The sequence below is a fragment of the Microtus ochrogaster genome, linkage group LG5 (genome assembly GCF_000317375.1).
Source record: "Microtus ochrogaster isolate Prairie Vole_2 linkage group LG5, MicOch1.0, whole genome shotgun sequence".
Taxonomy (NCBI): Eukaryota; Metazoa; Chordata; class Mammalia; order Rodentia; family Cricetidae; genus Microtus; species Microtus ochrogaster.
The window spans coordinates 65359076-65376937 of record NC_022031.1 but is presented as its reverse complement, the minus strand read 5'-3'; the positions used below and the strand labels follow the sequence as shown (position 1 = coordinate 65376937).

Genomic DNA, 17862 nt, shown 5'->3' with positions numbered 1-17862 from the left:
ACACTGAGTCTATTTTCATTCATTATACAGTACATAGCAAGGCTTCTTCAATCTTGAAAGTCATTTCTCCATATTATGGAAATGTTAGTACGTTATGTAATTGCTTCCTTACTTCATTTCCTCTGGCCTTTTCTCCTAGAACTTTTATTAGTAAAACGTTAAACTTTCCCACATTAGAGAGATCTGTCCTCTAATTTTCTAAGACTGTATTGTACATTTTACTCATATTTTCTGTGTTTTTTTTTCAGAGATTGAATTTTACTTTTACGATAGTTGTATTAACTTTTCCATTGTTCTTACTACAGTCTTAATTTCCAAGAAACTGTTTTTGGTTTTGAATTTTTAAGGACAATTATACTTCTAAAAGCTGTTTTTTCCCCTTGTAAAACTTACTTCATTTCTAATCTTTGTTGTTATTTGGTGTATTCTTAAATTTGAATCTTTCCATAAATACCCAAAGATCTTTGGTATTGATCCTCTTTATCAGGTACCAATACATGCCTTGAAAACATTGAAAGACGTATTAGCATGATTTTTAATAAAGATTGGCTTGTTTGACACTTACTGGAGCTACACTGGCACCAAATTTTAATAACACTTCTTGGGTTTTCGGAAAAGCATGCTCCATTTACTTGCCTAGGTGAAAACAAACAAAATGTACATCCACTCTGCTGAGCTGAGGTGAAGGAAAAGAGTCACTTCCCTCTTTGTCTTAGCGAAGCACTCTGGCTTTCTTCAGTTCAGAATTCCACCCTATCCAGGGAAGAAAGTAGCCACAGAGAGCATTCCCTAGAAGCAGGATATCCTAGGCAGGGTCCTGAGCACTGGGTTGCTTTCATGTTCGAATTTAGTGAGCTACCTTCTCCCCACTTCCAGAGAAACATGTTCTCCGCTGGTTTAGCACTCGATTTTCTTGGGTCTATCAATCTAGTTGTTAGATTTCCACTTTCTGTTCAATTTCAAAGTAATGCTATTGTCACCTTTCCTGTACTCTCATTTGTCAGGTCTTTGAAAAGAGAAATAAAAATATCTATTTTCTGAGGTTTAAGAAGGCTTCAAAGGTCAGGGAATTATATTCCTATGTTTGATCTACCATTTGACCTAAAATTTCAGCAGTATGCCCCACACTAACTAAAATCAATAAAGTCTTCACGGAGGACAGCAATCGTAAGCATAGTAGCTCAATAGCCGTTCAAAGTAGCAAAGAGTTTTTAAAACAATTTCTTTGCTTGTCTTTGAGTTGTTTATCTGTTCTATTTTATTCCTGACTTGGCTTCTTTTTTTATTTCTGAGCACTTTTCTCAACAATATCCTAGTTGCTTTCAGATCAAACACATTATTTGATATCCTGTCCCATTGTCCCACAATAATTTAGATTGTATTTCCTTCTGAATTAGCAAAATGACCTCAAAGGTTCTGGCTAGTTTTTCATTATAGGGGGGAGTCCACTGTCACATTGCATTAAGTAAACTATTAACTACTTCTTTAATATATATGGATAGATTTGAGGAAGGATTTACTTTTTGGATATTGTCCTTATATTTGCTATACCCATGGGTATCTCCAAAACACGGGTCTCCTAATTTCACCAGAATACAATAACATAAATATTTTCTCATTTCTTGAAAAGTAACAAATAGAAGTAAGAGAAATTATAAAATTTAGCTAAAATTTCACGCTTACCTTATGGCCTAGTAAGAAACATTTTAAGTAGTTTTAAGGTTAGAAAGTAGTTTTAGAGACAAACCATGTCAAGTATTTAAATTCTTGAGATTTGAAACAAGTTATTTTAATATCTTTATTCATAAAATTATTCAGATAGATTAGATACTATTTAACAAAGCCAAGTAAAATTTTTGTGATCCTTATTATTTTTAAAATATTATTTGATTTAGTGCAGCACATTTTCTGTAGCTCTTTCTGTCCAGAAGACCCTGCAGTGGATGTCGTAGTGGGAGAGAAACAAAGCCACATCACCACAGTTCCTAGAGAGTAGATGTTAGCAAGGAGCAATTAAAATAAACTTGGATACAAAATAATCCTTATCCTAATTTTGCATAAAGTTATGGTCATACAGTTTATTATAACATCAGAAAACCTTTGAAATGAGAAGGATGCAATTTTAATTATCCTGTGATTGCCCTCGGTGAAATACCATGGAAATTCAAGATTTTAAAAGGTACATGGGTTTTACCTACTTTGGTCGGGGAAAATAATGACAGCAAAGTTGAAGTTCAAAGTAGATAAAAAAATACATTACAAATACAAAGACAACACACAGGAAATGGCAAATACCAAGATTTTATGTGCAACAATGTTTACTGGTGGAAAATCTTGAAAGGTAAGTAGAGAATAGATTTTGGAGAGTATACATGTAAAATCTTTGTTCTTGGGATTGGGGAGAAAGCTCTTGCTATGCACATTTGAGGACCTGAGCTCTGAGCTTCTAGTAAAAAGCTGTACCCTGCTGCACTGGGGAATAGGGTGTTTCTGGGGTGAATGATTGCTAGCATAACCACTGGTTCAGTGAGAAACCTGGTCTCAAGAGAAGAAGAGGCAAAATGACAGGCGACACTTCTGAACTCCATATTCATAAATGTCTTCCCAAACACAACCAAATACTTTTAAGTATTTAAAAGAATATTTATTTTTGGTAGTGAAGTTTTATAACCTTGTTAGGGAAGATGCTTGTGCCAGGAAGCAAGGGGAATTGAAAAATAAAATCTTAGATAGGCAAGAAGATGTAAGATTAAAAAAAATCTAAGAGAAATAGGATGTCAGAAATACTGTTGAAGTTTATTGTATTGCTGGTGAGTGTTTATACAGACAGGTGTGACCAGAGGTAAAGGAAGACACAAGATAATCAAGATTTGATGGACAGGTAGCAAAAATTATCTAATACTGCAAATAAAATACAAAATTCAAGCAATATATCTCTTTTGAAAGAAAGAAAAAGATAGTGGTGACCTTTCTTTTCAGTGGCTGATTTTACAAAAAGGAAAAATTAATCTTAATTAGTTCATCAAGTATGGAAATTTTGAATATAAATTTCACCACTCATTATAAACTTACAGCCCAGGAGAGAGTATAAAATAAAGATCAAGAACATGTGTATAGACTTGAATAAACTCATAATATTTGGTGACAAAAGTTGCCCATAATGGTAAGATTGGATTCTAATGCCTAGAATCAAATACCTGATGTTCATTGACTATGAACCAGTGTGGCAGCGAGCTCTGAGGGTGGAAGAGGTAAGTAATATTCGTAGACTTACACTACTATCCAGGAGCTGTCTAGAAAAAGTACTAGTCGTAATGTAACTATTAGCCTTAAATACTGTGAGCAAGCCAAACGGGGTAGGAAATAACAAGTAGTTATTTTAATGAGAGAAATTTCACATACTTTAGAATAAATAGATCTAATGGAGAGCTGAAGAACACAGAAAGATTAACATAAGAAAGTAATTATATACACGATTCATTTCTACGATTAAAATAAGGAAAGAGAATATCTGGAATGGAAGGGAAGTGGTGGGAGAGGTGGAGTCAGTCGTGAGGAGCTCTTGGTAACTAAGGTTACTAAGATATGAAAGTAGCAGAAGAAATCAAACTGAGTTAAATCATGCAATCCAGTCTTCAAAAAGAGATGTAAAAGATGAAAGCATGGAAGTCATCTTAACAAACGCATTCTTACAGTGTGCTAGGCCTGTTACTAGATTCTTTATAACCTTGTCAGGGTATTACTTCTTCGAGAAAAATACTTGTCACATATGGATTAAAAGCACACAGTTAGGTTGGTCGTGGTGATAAATGAACATCAGCCCAGTAGCAGGCGACTGAGGCAGGAGGATTGAGAGGACAAGGTCAGTGTTGGAATCTTTCTCTCTTTGCTGTCATCTCTCATTCTCTCCCTATGTGCTTGTATGTGCAGATATAATTAATTTCTTGGTATACAGGTGGACATATTTTTGTATGAGTGAATGTCTTTTTACTTTACCCCCATTAAAATGTGTTATTCTTTGTAAAATTCAGGTGGCCTTTATGATTTGGAGATGATTGATACACGGAAGAACTGGTTTTCAGAAAATGCTTAGTTCAGAATTTTTAAATACTACTATTGACCGTTTCCCGAAGAGTATTTAGCTGATTCTTAATTTATTCAAATGTTAAATTCATAAGAGCCTATTCTTAGTTTTATTTCTGGGAGTTGGTTGCCTGCCTTTCTTTAATATAATAAGATTACTAAAAGAAAGAGCTGAGATGATTCTAGTCATGTGCACAACCTCGGGTTCAGATCACAGTACCAGCAAGAAAAGAGAGAGTTCCACAAATGAAATTCTGCAAGAGACTCAGTATAAGACATAAAACAAAATTTAATTCAATTTGCCTAACCCATGTTGGCATACAACTTTACGTAATAGCTTACATTTACTTCTTCAAATAGTTATTTTTCATACTTCTTGAGTCTCATAAAAAGTCATGTCTGCACTCATGACCACTTGCCTGAAGTGTATGTGGTACAGCAGTACTTTCAGCGCCCTTCCTTGATCACAACTCTTTGCATACAATTAGTTGTATGGCAATCCTCCAACTGATACAGCCAATTAAAGATACTTGCTAATTCAGAAAAACATTTTTCTAAATTACCTAAGCATTTTCAACTGCCTTTTCTTACTTAGGAAGCCAAGGACAATAAAGACTGATGCGATTGATCAGATTCTACGTGCTGGTCATAAATGAAAGCAAATCATGACTAAAACCACATGTCTATGAATGATTTTTCGGTTTTCTTATTTATTGACATTTTTTTTTAAAATTACAGCACAATGAATTGATGGTCAATACAGAAGATGCAACAGTATAAAAAGCCTTTAAACCTTTCCTTAGGTTAAGACACTTACAGCAGACAAACACTGCCCAATCCAAACCCCTTCTGGAATGGAAATGAAATAAATATAAATTAATAAATACAAAACAAATAACTGCACAGCCCTTAACTCTTTGATTGCCATGGCACAAACCATGCTGATGATTCTAGCTTGTGACATTTGTATGGTTAAGGTTGCCGCAGCAGTCAAAGGGTTATAGCATTGTAAACATAAGTACATGGTGAAAATACTCAGTCATGTTACTGATCTATAGAATGAGATTAATAGCATGACCCTTGACCTTTAATGAGGCTTCATTATAAGGAGTCAAGGAGATAATAGCTTGATGAGCTATTACACAAACTAGGCAATCATTTTATTAACAATGTGCTATGAAGCTTTCATTGTACTAATAAAAGACAATTTGTGAATAAACACTGTTCAATAAAATCAATGAAAAAATAATTGAAGCACCACAAAATTTTGCCTGATTATATCTGACAGTCATAATACACTTTAGCACCATTTATTTAGCCTTTTATTTGCACACAAACAAGCTTTGTGTTTGTCAGTAGAAGCAATCAGAAAAAAAATATGCCAAGTTTAAGATGGAATAAATGTATATAATTCTGTGTGGGCAAAACCATAACATTCAACCCTGAAAATCCACTGAAAAAATAAATGTGTCATTTCATGCCTTGTACATGGAAACGTACATGTTATCAAAACTTTAGTGAGATAATGTAGAGTACCATGTAAGAAACTCAGAGTTATATTTTCATACTCTCTCAGTAACTGACAACATTGTAGGCATTAAATAAAGGCTAAGATACAGTCAACCACAAGACAACTGTCTAAAATCCTAATTTCCTGGCCTTTCTCTCTGCTTCATAGTCTAACGTTTTTAATAAATCCTGTTTTACCTTTAATACTTGATTCCTAATATCCACACTATATAAATGAGAGGTGATTTTCATAGGAAGCTATACAATGCTAGGTGTTTACCTACAAGACAATTTTCCTCTGCAATTGCTTATATCTCATTTGGACTCTGAAGGTTAAATGCCTGTGTAATTATTTTAAAAAATATGGTATTTATTTGATAAATCATGAGCGCTTCTTTCTCTTAACCTGTCTAGTGAATATATATGTATAAATACACACACATATATATCATATACTATATATTCCCCAAAATATGTTACCAGATAGCTTATATAGATATCATATATCTATATTCATTGTCAGTTATATTGATTCACTATTGGAATCAAGATAACAACATGTATTGAATTCTAAAAACATCTTAAAGATAAATACCACACTGGTGAAGCAGGCAAATTTCTCAATGTCAACAATATTTGATTTGTTTAAAAAATTAGACTATGAACTGAGTATATTTTATGTTTTTATTAAAAATTAAACTTGTTAAAAGTTTATATTAGCACAAAATTAAACTAGTAAACTCCAGCCATTTAATTTCCATAATATAAAACCAAAAAATATTTTACTAAAATCAGATACATGTTAGAAAAAATTTTTAAAGAGTTTTATGCTTGAAGAAAATTTTTATGGGCAAGTCTCTAAATCCCCTGAAAACAGAGGTCCACCATAGAAATGCTGATATAGTCAAAAGCAATGCAGCAGAAGCCACATACATTATTCTTTTATTCTATCTATCTCTTTCTTATATATGCAATTTACCCCTAAAGGGAAATAAAGATTCAAAGCTGTAGGCATGCATTTCCTCCTGATGTACTTAAACACTACATTGTGATATTTACCATACTGTATATTTATACTTCATACATTCTCCCAAAATAAATTTCCATTGCTGTCTTATCAACAGACAACAGCAATTATACTCAGCATTTCATATCTTTTCAGGGGAAGAGGGCTATAAAAATATAAACCAATGCAAAAGTTTAGGATGCTATAAGGACTATGTTTTCTATGTAATTTATGATGGAAAATTCTGAGGAACAAAGACACATCTCCAGGGTTTCACCTGTATGCTGCTAAATTCTGGTTTTCACAAAGAGAAAGAAAACAAAATCTAATTAAAAAACAATAAAATTGGGGAGAAAAAAATGGTGACTGAAAGGAATCAAATAATGATCACAGAAGGGTGTGTGGAAAATGCTGACAGTCATCCACTCTTGATTAGAATCCATGCTTGGTTGATTTTGAAATTTGTATCCATGAATATAGAAAGGAATAATATCATATATAATGAATATAGAATAGAATTCATATCATATATAAAGGAAGAAAATGACTATGCAACATAAATTCCCAATTTAACACAAAAATTCAAATTTACAAGGAGCAAGAAGTGAGGTGGTAATGTTATTTCAGTGTAGTAAAAAAATTATATTAGATAACCCTTGCATTACTACCAAAACTATTCATTTGAAGTATGTTTTATACTAACAAGTGGGCTATTGGTATATAGGAAGGGAATGAGATCCAGTGGGTATCACATGACAGCAAGCATGCATTCTAGTGACTTCAAATAGACAGGGTACACAAGGCTTTATTCATCAGTATACTGCCAAGACAGGCCAACACAGCAACACACATTCATACAAATATTGCAAGTACAAGCTGCACCATAGCCTATCCCTTCCTGTCACACTTCACCATGGCATGTATCAAAGGCCTGTGCTAAAACACTGTGCTTGCAATCCAGTCTAGCTACATATCAAACACTAGAAAGAGGTCCATATGCAACTCATATATAGAGAAAAATGGTTTTTTTAATATGAACAAACACAGGTGAAAGAAACTGTAGAAAATGTCTTTGTAAGGTACAGCTTTGTTTTGTTTACTTGCTTTATTCTAGCTCACCATCCTTTCTTTTCATTTTCTCAGTGAAATAATAGTGATATCTTACTTTGAAGCTAAGTGTCATAGTGGGAAAGAGTTATATTTATATTTTTTCTTCCCTTCTTAAGGGCATAAATATTCAGCTCTGTGGCAGAGCACATGGCAACATCATGTGGATCAGCACAACACTCCAACTCGTGTTGGGTTTTCCTTCATAGCCCAGTGTGCCCTTTCATAGAAGGGCACTTAGAGCACACATCTGAATAATATAATTAGCTCTATGTTAATGTAAGAAAAATTCCAAGACACATTGCTTTTTAAATTGAAAGGCATAGAATCCAAGATCTCTCCACATATAAATGTCCTCCATATATAGCTTCTTATGCTTATGATGTACTGATCACAAGTACTGATTTTGCCCCATTTTCTTTAAAAAAAATCTCTACAAATGCCTGTGCAACCTTTGTTATATCACTAAACTTTTGGTAGTCTTCTATTACTACCTACTATTCATTCTAAAGAAATGGTGTAGGTCGTGTTCTGTCATTATTAGTTCATAGCCATGATCAAACACTGAAAACTGCTACTTCTGATTTCTACCAGGAAATAGATGGGAATTTTGAAATATCACCAGTGATTTTCTCTGAATTTCTGTATGTCAAGTCAGTCATCATTCTAGGTTCTCTGTACTATTGAATTCTATTTCAGAGTAGACATGTTGAAGGAGATATAATTAGACGTTATCAACCTGACCTCACATATCTCAAAATCAACTTAAACGTAGACCAATAAAAAGACAAGAGAAATGGTGTGTGTGGTGCATTATAGACATTTAGATCAGACTAGAACACTAAGGCAACTTTTGCTACTATGCCAAGTGTTTTGTGTTTTATGATTATTGAGGTAAATTTCTATCCTAGAGAACTGGCTTTTCTCACAGGGGTCTAACGGCCTTCTGACCGGGGTTACTTTTAACATTTTGGGTCTATGAGGCAATGGGTGAGTATCAGACACATTTACACAGTGATATCTACTGAGGACTGACTAAGTATATACATTGATACCATACTCATCAGTGGTGTGAGGAGCTTGAAGTTTCATTTTTTTCTCTATTATTTTTGTTCTTACTAAAATAAAACTTCCAGTTGTAATGTTACAGAGTGGTAAAGTATGACTTTATATTTTACAAAAGACTGGTTTTGAGCTTCTCCACTGCCCACTCTACTTATAAAATGTAGTTTTCACATGAATGATGTGTTACTATCCTTGGTTGTTAGTTTCTTTGTTATACTAAGTTTAGCCTTTAAAGGGTACTTGTTTAAACTTTATGGCATAGCTCTCCTTTCTTCTTAGACAACAGGAAACCCATTGCTAGAATCTGACACTTATTTCCTGTGTTTCTTTTACATCTATTGTGGAGGTGAATGCCACTGGAAAGAATGACAAGACTCTACCACATGAGTGGCTTGACCCCTTCTATGGTATCATAGCTTAGTAGAGACTGTATTTGTAGCTCTTTTCTATAGATCATCTGAATGTCAAACTTGTGGTTTCAATGGTATATTGTGACTATGATATCTTGGAATATGCTCTTAAAGTATCAAAAATTAAACATTTTGCTGTGATTACTGTAAACATTTCCTCACCATCCCCAGGCTTATTTCATTATATACTACAATCTCACAGACTCAAAACTATCAGCAAATCACTGCCTTTATTTGTTTCTGGAAATAAATACCAAATACCTAAAAATCTGATTATTTTTATGACTTTTGTGTAACATATCTATTCAAGTATAACATCTATTCTTCTTCAGAGAGCACATTGAGTTCAATTAATATGGGCACACCAGTTACTCAGTTGTAAGGTCCACATGACAGGAGTCAAAATTTGTGCCATATTAGAGATACCAACACAATATGGAGAACTTGAGAATATTACATTACTCTTCCTAGAATCCAATATATACACCCTCTTTCAGATATCACAGCGGGCAGTAGAATCCGGACAATGTTCTTTTAGCCACTACATTACATTGCAATCATTCACAGAAATGAAATACAAATAAATGTACAGTATGTGAAAAGCCAAATTATGTGTTATAAAAGAGATTGTAGGCAGCTCAAGTAACAAAGGTAACATTTTCTTATTTTAGTAAAGCTGTCTCTATCTTTTAATACTCAGTAATTGTTTTTGGTGATTATTATTTAGTAATTTATTACATTTGCTTGACTTGCTCTCTGGTTAGGAACAGAAACTCTATTTGCTAGTATCATCTATTGGTCTCTAATTGAGCTCCGTAGATTTTGCCATGTCGGTGAACATCTGTCTTCACCCTGTTGTGGTTGCCTTCTGCAGAAAACTTTGTTCTCAGATGGATTAGCAGGTATCTAAAAATTACAGCTTTCTTTACACAACTGATGCAGAACTACTGCTTTATAAAACATTTGAACTGGTCATCTATCTTAATATTTTACTTCATCTGATTAATAATGTATAGAGAAACAATATTTATCTGAAATTGTAAACTATAAATTCATTTTATGTAAAACCATTACCTTGTTTACAGTTGTCTTCAATATTTGGTAAAGTAATAAAAATAATGAAACAGATGAATTATTTATGAACATGAATATGTTCATTTTAGTTTTGGAAATAGTAGGTCTGAGCTTTTCATGTTCCTAATTTAGAAATGACAGAAAAAGACTTGATTTATTGCACGTCTTCACTGATATTGAGCTGACATTATGTTCTTTATGCAGAGAACTTCTTTTTTAAATTTTTAATTGTTATTTTCATATAGTAGATTAATTAATCATTTTCATTTTCCTGCTTTCTTTAGCACTGCCATATTTCTCTTTTCTTTCTTTTTTTTTTTGAAAAAAAAAAAACAAATCCCAAGTGTAAGAAGAGTCAGCAACCATATGAATGTAGTGCCTGGCACACAATGAACAAAGGAACCCCAGTGTTTTTTTTTATTACATCATACTTAGCTCTTATCATTTATCATCTTATAAATGTCCTAGTCAAGATAATAGACATATAAACCTTTTTTAAAAGTACATAGACTTCTCATATTCAAGGCAACATAACCCAAATCATATCCATAATGTTTGCCATAACTCAAGCAAAATGAAGATTCCTTCCTTTTCAATGCTATGGTTATTTTCTAGCCCTTAGGTACTTACAGTCTTGTGATGAATCAGGGTACTGTGGTGAATGAGTAAAGAGGCAAGAGATTGCTTATTCAACTTCTTTTTTTGATTTTAGAGAAAAAAAAAAGGTTCAATGTACGTTGGTGGAGTTTCTCAATGATTTGCACATGTCCCAAAATCTTACAGTTCCTCACTTCTATCATTAGAAAAAAGCTTCCAGTCATTTTTTTTTCTTGACATCAAGATCCTGAAAGGATTAAACCCTCTAACAAGCAAACACTGTATCAACAGGCTTTATGTATACGGTCCGCCATGCTCTGCAGAAACTAACTATAATATTAGCATCATCTAGAAAGGAAGTTCTGAAGTAGAGATACAGGGCTGATCCTTGCCCTCCCCTTTCTTATTGACCCTTACGTTCAAAATCTTTGATGTCCTGTTGAAGTCCAAATTGCATTTCATAATGTGATACTACAAAACCATTCCTCTTTTGTAACTGTTCTTTTTGTCTTAGTCTTACAGGATATATGCTCAGATTGTAGGAAACACCAGCTTGCAAGGCTTTTCAGCATGCCACCCATGACTAGAAAATATTTTCCCCAACCAAATCATAAACATGTCGTTTAACCAAAAGGCATTCTAATTTTCATGCTATGTTGAGTATAAATATAAATTCAAGGCAGCCAAACTATCCATTTCCAAATAAGAATGTATACCTACACTCATTAAAAATCATCTGGAAATGTGTATTATTAGCAAATGAGTAAGAAATTTTCACTAGTATAAAATTCCTGCTTTATATAAAAGCCACACTGGCCATTCAAGTATTTGAGGTTTTTTTCCTATTTTTTTTTGTAATTTTTACTAAAATGATGAAATTAAGCTTGAAATTAAAGAAAAAAATTAAAAAATACCTCTACCTATAGGGCATCTTCAGAGTGTGCATGTGGAGAGCAAAGCGTCCAACTGCAGATCCAATACCCAAACTCTCTCTCCACGCTAAGGAAACAGCTCTTGCTTACTAGGTCTTAGAGAACAACAATCCAATGGAGAAGCGACACCAAATTTCCTTCAGCTTGTGCCAGTTTGCAAGTTAAAGGTCAAAGGGCAAAGACACAGAACAGGACTCTTCAGGGAAAATTTTCACAGAAGACAATGTTTAAGTTGTTGTTAATGACAGTCAACAGATCAATATCAAGTTCAAGGCAAGCTGTTCATTGTTTCAAAAGCTAATCCCCTCCAAAGCTGGCTTTCACACAAAGCCAATTGTCTGACTTGTGGGGTACTTTCCTTCTGACCATCTCTAATAAGTTCACAGCCCAGTGGCTGTAAAGACTTTCACTGCAAGAAGCAGCTCCTAAAATCAATAGAGGTCTGTCAGTTGCTGACTTTTCTCTAGGAAAAAAATATTGATACAAACCTGCTCTGCAGGTCACATTAAAATGACAATACTGCTGTTAGGACAAATTACACTCAACAATGGAATGCTTTGGTGTCTCTTGGCTCTGTCAGTGATCAAATGGATGGCTAAATGCCAGAAGCCACACCAACCCTTTGAGAACTATGGCTGACATGCAATTGGTAATGCATTGGAAAGTATTCATGCAAACTCAGAGTCATTGTTTTAATTCTTTTATAACCCCACAATGCTAACTGGATATTTTATGGCAAATTGAATTTTCATGCAATGTAGTTTAAATAAAAAAAATTCAGTGTGTCTGAAGAAGAAAAGGCTTAGAGATTCTTCTAACCAATTATTCAAATAAAATTTCACTCTCATAAGATATTGTTAACAAAATATCTTTTTTTATTTGCCAGAAAAATTTTGGCAAGTCACATCACTGTTGTTTGTTATAAAAGTATTTATGGGTCGCTGTCAGTCATTAAAGAATTACATAGGATTTAAGGTATGCTTTACATATCTGAACTTGTTGAACCTGTGATGGCTTTCACTCTTGGCCAGTTCTACCAGTGTGACCAGACCGCAAGACTGATCCACATGACTCTTGAGCCTGGTCTGATAGTTCTCAAAGGGTTACAACGATGTACGACCAGAGTCGCATGTCTTTTAAAAATAACCATCACTTAATGACATCAGAGACACACTTGTTCCTGCTCTGCTTTCTGCTGAGTATTGCTGACAGACCAATGGAATGCCTGGAACAAAGGCCTGACACAACGAAGAAGAACATCACAATGATGTTGGGTCAGGAGGCAAGAGGGGGTTCAGAAAGATTTCAAAACAATCAAAAGGTCCTGTTGGAAAACAGCTATGACTATGGAGGTGATGAAACGCTGTGGACATAGCTGAGAACAGCTGTAGAAAACGAAAAATGCATGTATTATTAAGGCTGTTACTATATTGCAGATATTTTGGCCCCTTGTTTGTTGGAAAATGGCTGTCCCAACAGTCTAGAGTCCTGCATGTCTGTTCCAGATCTCCCACCTGAAAAAAACGATGTGCAGGAGACTATCCATAGTGGTCACAGAGCTATCTTCTTTGGAGACAAAGCTGTTTTGGGTCTTCACACTTTCCTGAAAGTTCATTTATGGATTTTGTGTTGTTTTTAAAACTCTTTCTTCTTTTGCCTTAAAGCAAAAACCTAATGGGTTTTCTGATTTGCTCTTTTTTTTTTCTCTCTCTCTCTCTCTTTCTCTCTCTCTCTCCCAGAAATGGGCTCAGATTTCAGAAGGAAAAATATTTTTAAAAAATTAAGAAGAAGCTTTTCTTCTATATTTCCTCTTCTTCAGTTAATCCTGAAATTTTACTGGGCATTGAGCGTGCAGAGGAAAGGCCTACAACTGAATGACAAAGAAAGACAGAGGACTGAAGAACAGCAGATACTGTGCCTCATGGAAGCTTCTCCATGAATGTATTTCCACTCATGTGCAGGACCAGGAACCCTCTAGGTTTGGAAGGTCAGCCCCGAATCAGGCTGCCACAAGCCTGCTCCTAACTAGGAAACAGCATAACAGCTCTTGTCTTGAATCTCAAGTTACCACAAACTCCTGGAAAAGAAAGAAAAAAAAGAAATCCCTACATCACACCCACTCTTGCATAGAGCGTTTACAGTACAGTATGTGGCGGGGTGTTCCTTTCCTCTTGAACTGGAGCACAGTGTAAACCAATACAAGAAGGCATAAGGCCAAGATGCAGGGAATGACAATAGCTATGGCTTTCACAGTGCTGGCTGTGTTGTCCAGTTTGATGACAATGTCTACATCATCTGGTGGACTGAGTCCTTCTTTATCTCTGTCTGCTGGTCCATCACAGCCCATAAAATCCTTGAGGATGGATCTTGGATACCCAGGTTCTACTTTGAGTATCTGGTTGTTGAATTTCCAATACTCCTTTCCTTTGTAGAAATAGGTAAAGCCTGGGGAGAAAACATACATACACAGATACTACTTATTTGTGATTGTGTATATGCACATGCTAATGAAATAGACTACTTCCCAAAACATGTGTTTTAAGATCTTAAGTCCTTTCAATTTCTAAAGGAAAAAAAAATAACAAAAAAAACCACAACCCTCAGTTCAACTGTATTACAAAGGCTCTAGCTGCTGTATTCCAGGAATTGACCCTTTTCTCTCTATTATTTATTTATTTATTTATTTATTTATTTATTTATTTCCTTCTTTCCCTCCTCCCTTCTCACCTTTCTCCCCTTCTTCCATGTGTCTCTTCATACTTGAGAAAGGGTCTACGTATGGCCCCCAAGCTGGGATAGAACTCTTTAGAGAGAGTGGGCTGGCCTCAAATGTAGGACAATTGTTTCTCTTGCTTCAGGCTTCCCAGCGCTTGAGTTTCAGTTGTATGCCATCAAGCCTGGCTCGTACGTTCTAAATTTAAAAAGTCCTGTGCCTAAAATACATGGTGGCAGGTTATCTATACCCATTCCTAAATGTGGACTGTAAAGACTGTGTCATCCTTTTTTTTGGGGGGGTGGAGGGCTTATAGGAGTACTATCACATAATTCACATCAGAATCATGATATTAACTGTTATCATGGAATTTTGAATTGCTTGAAAAATTAAAGCATCGCTGATCCTCAAACTGCCACTAAGGAGACTGTTTGATATACAATAAATAACTTTCTCACCTATTCGCACCTCAGGGAACATTCTCAACATCTTAGTATCGGTATATTTTGTGCTCTTCTTAAATAAGAGGTTACCCTTTGTTATTTGGAGAAGTCATAACACATTGTAGGTATTTTATTTTGTCTATTGGTAATTTTAACAAGCAAGCATGTATTTGTAGCATATATGCACTAACCTCATTTCTGTCTATAATTCATTTCTCCTTTGTCTTTTCTCCATTTGTTATTTCCATTTGTCATACCTACTTATCCTAAACTTGTGCCCCTAAGTACACCTTAATGAAGAATTCTGCAAACTCAGGAAATTTTAGGTATGACGTATAGGTCATCATCGGTTACTTCATATTGGAAATTATTTGGTTCAGTGCTGTAAAAGTCTGTAGTGGCTTTTAACTTGGAAGTAGAGTTATTCAGTCATAGCGACTTGCCAATGAAAGCAGGAGCATACAGACTCAATTCATCCTGCAAGGGAACTAGTATCACTGTAATGAAACCCTGTGTACTTTATTCTACAAGTCTGGATGAGAAGTGCTGAGGGACTGTCAAATAGCAGACTATGAGATGGCCACAGACGAAAAATGCCATTGATTCATAATTAGATCTTCAAATTTGGTGAAAGTACTGCTTATGGCTATAAATAGGAGAGTAACAGCCACAAGTATCCTCATCTCTAGTTTTCAGCGAAGACTAATTACTACTATAAAGGTAATGAACAGGGTAGCAAAGTTCAGAAGAGGCCTCCTTCCATAATGACCAGTCTAAAGTTTTAATTTTACATTAACAAACTCCAAACATGGGAATAGAATTTACATTTCCTGAATATATTATTAGGATAATAAAGTTTCTCAGTAGAACTAAAAGAGGTAGTGTGAAATTTTTGTAAAATACATATGTCACATTTTGTTTGTGCTCTAATCATCTGTAATAATTTAGGCTTATTATCTCCATTTATGAAATATCAGTTCAATAAATTTTCAACTGTTTCACTCACTAAAAAATAGCATTGCTGTTCTATTCCTGTGTTATGCTTGTGAGGAAAACTTTTAAGAAAGAAATCAATGAGAGTGCAATATAATTTTATATTGTTTTCATTTATATTTGTTTTGATTTTATTGGATCATTTTCTATTGGTTTATCCTCATAAAGTAATGGGACATTTATAACAACAACAAATATCCTTACAAAGTAACTTGGAACATTTCTAGGTTAGATCCTGTGTTGCACTTTCTCCTCTTTCTTGTTTTCTTACATGATATTAATTAGTGTTAAAATAAGTTAATGGGTACACTGAATCTTTTTGTAGGACAATTAAATGAATTTATGAAATACACTTGATACATAGCAAGCATTCATGTAGCATCAGTCATATTTCATGGCTGATTAAAGGAAGAATTAAAATTAATACTTAGATGTTAGATGTGACATGATCTATCTAGTAACAAAATGAGAAAAACATTAAATTTGAAACACTTATAAATTTATGGATTAAAATAAATGGGAGAAGACTTTTAGCAGTAGATTTTGAAAATGGTTAGTAAACTAGAGAAATAATTCAGTATCCTGTCTCCTTTGATTTATGATTATCAAACATAATGTATAGGGCTAATATGTTGTTTCTTATGACAGCCATGGTCTGACAGTGTTTAGGGGAGTTTTCAGCTAAGCATGGATTAGCAGAGAGTGTCACTGAAATTGGCTGAACTCAGGACAGAGTCGTTGGGACAAATTCCTGTCTCGCACACACTTGATGTATTTTTCATTAATTTTCATAGATATGTATATCACGTTATTAAATAATAAACATTCCTCAGTAGTAAAGTACTACTTATATTTTCTTCTAATTAACTTAAATAAATATAAATAAATTAAATTGAAACTTCCCAGAGAGTAATATTAGGTGTCAATTCTTAAGAAGAAAAAATATAAATAGAAATTATATATATGAATATATAATTCATAACTCTAGCACAATAATTTCTAATTATTTAATTTAACATAAAACAATGTGATATTAAAATAGGAAACTCAGCAGCTGAGTCTGTGTTGTGTACCATTTTCTTTGTGCACAAAAGCTCCCTGAGGTGATTCAGGGATCCCCTTCCAGATGGTGATGGGCTTGGGATAGCCAGGGTCCATGGTTTTCATTTCTTCACTATATCTCCAATATCTAAAATTGAACAAAAACAATAATACATATATGAAAAAATCACTCATGGAAGTATACATTTTCATAAATGCTTGCTGTATGCTTATGTACCTCTTAATTTAATAACAGACTAAAATCACTGGAATACAATTTAACATAAAAATTATTCTCTGTCTTCTGCACTGTATTATTTTCCATATCCTTCATATGGTAAAAGTATTCAATATTTTAAAGTTATTAATCATAGTAAGTGCATAAAGCTAGCTAAGTAGACTTTTAATCCATAAGGTTGCAACCAACCATCATGTATGCACCTATACATGCACAGATGGACACATATACATGTTTAATCTTGATGGTCCTAAAGATACAATCCTGACCAAAACAGACAAGATCTTGCTTTTATTAACATTGGAGTTTTAGATATATGGTTATATATACAACAAATGTAATCATCAGTGAAGATGTAAAATTGATAGAAGCTATCAACTGCCACAAAGAGAACAAGGCATAAAATGTTATAAATATATAAAACATTAGAAAGCAAGTCCTTTGTGGAAAAAATTGATATATGAGGCAAGAAATGCAAGGGACAGCAACTATAGGAGGAACCAGTGAGGGAGCAGAAGATAGAGAGCAGGAGAGAGGGGACAGGAGAGAGCAGAGAGGGGGGACAGAAGAGAGAGAGAGAGCAGAAGAGAGGAGACAGGAGAGAGCAGAGAGGGGGGACAGGAGAGAGAGAGCAGAAGAGAGGGGACAGGA

The 17862-nt window shown here is 34.3% G+C and overlaps 1 protein-coding gene across 1 annotated transcript in view; it reads right to left on the bottom strand.

Moving 5' to 3' along the window:
* Positions 1 to 4392: 4392 nt before the first annotated feature.
* Positions 4393 to 17862, bottom strand: part of Mmp16 (matrix metallopeptidase 16) — a 200130-nt gene continuing 186660 nt past the window's right edge. Inside the window, exons 9-10 of the mRNA XM_005362340.2 lie at positions 17006 to 17121; positions 4393 to 14228 (exon numbers count right to left, since the gene is read on the bottom strand). Coding sequence (XP_005362397.1) covers positions 13894 to 14228; positions 17006 to 17121 — 451 coding nt within the window. The 3' untranslated portion in view covers positions 4393 to 13893. The remainder of the gene's footprint in view (positions 14229 to 17005; positions 17122 to 17862) is intronic.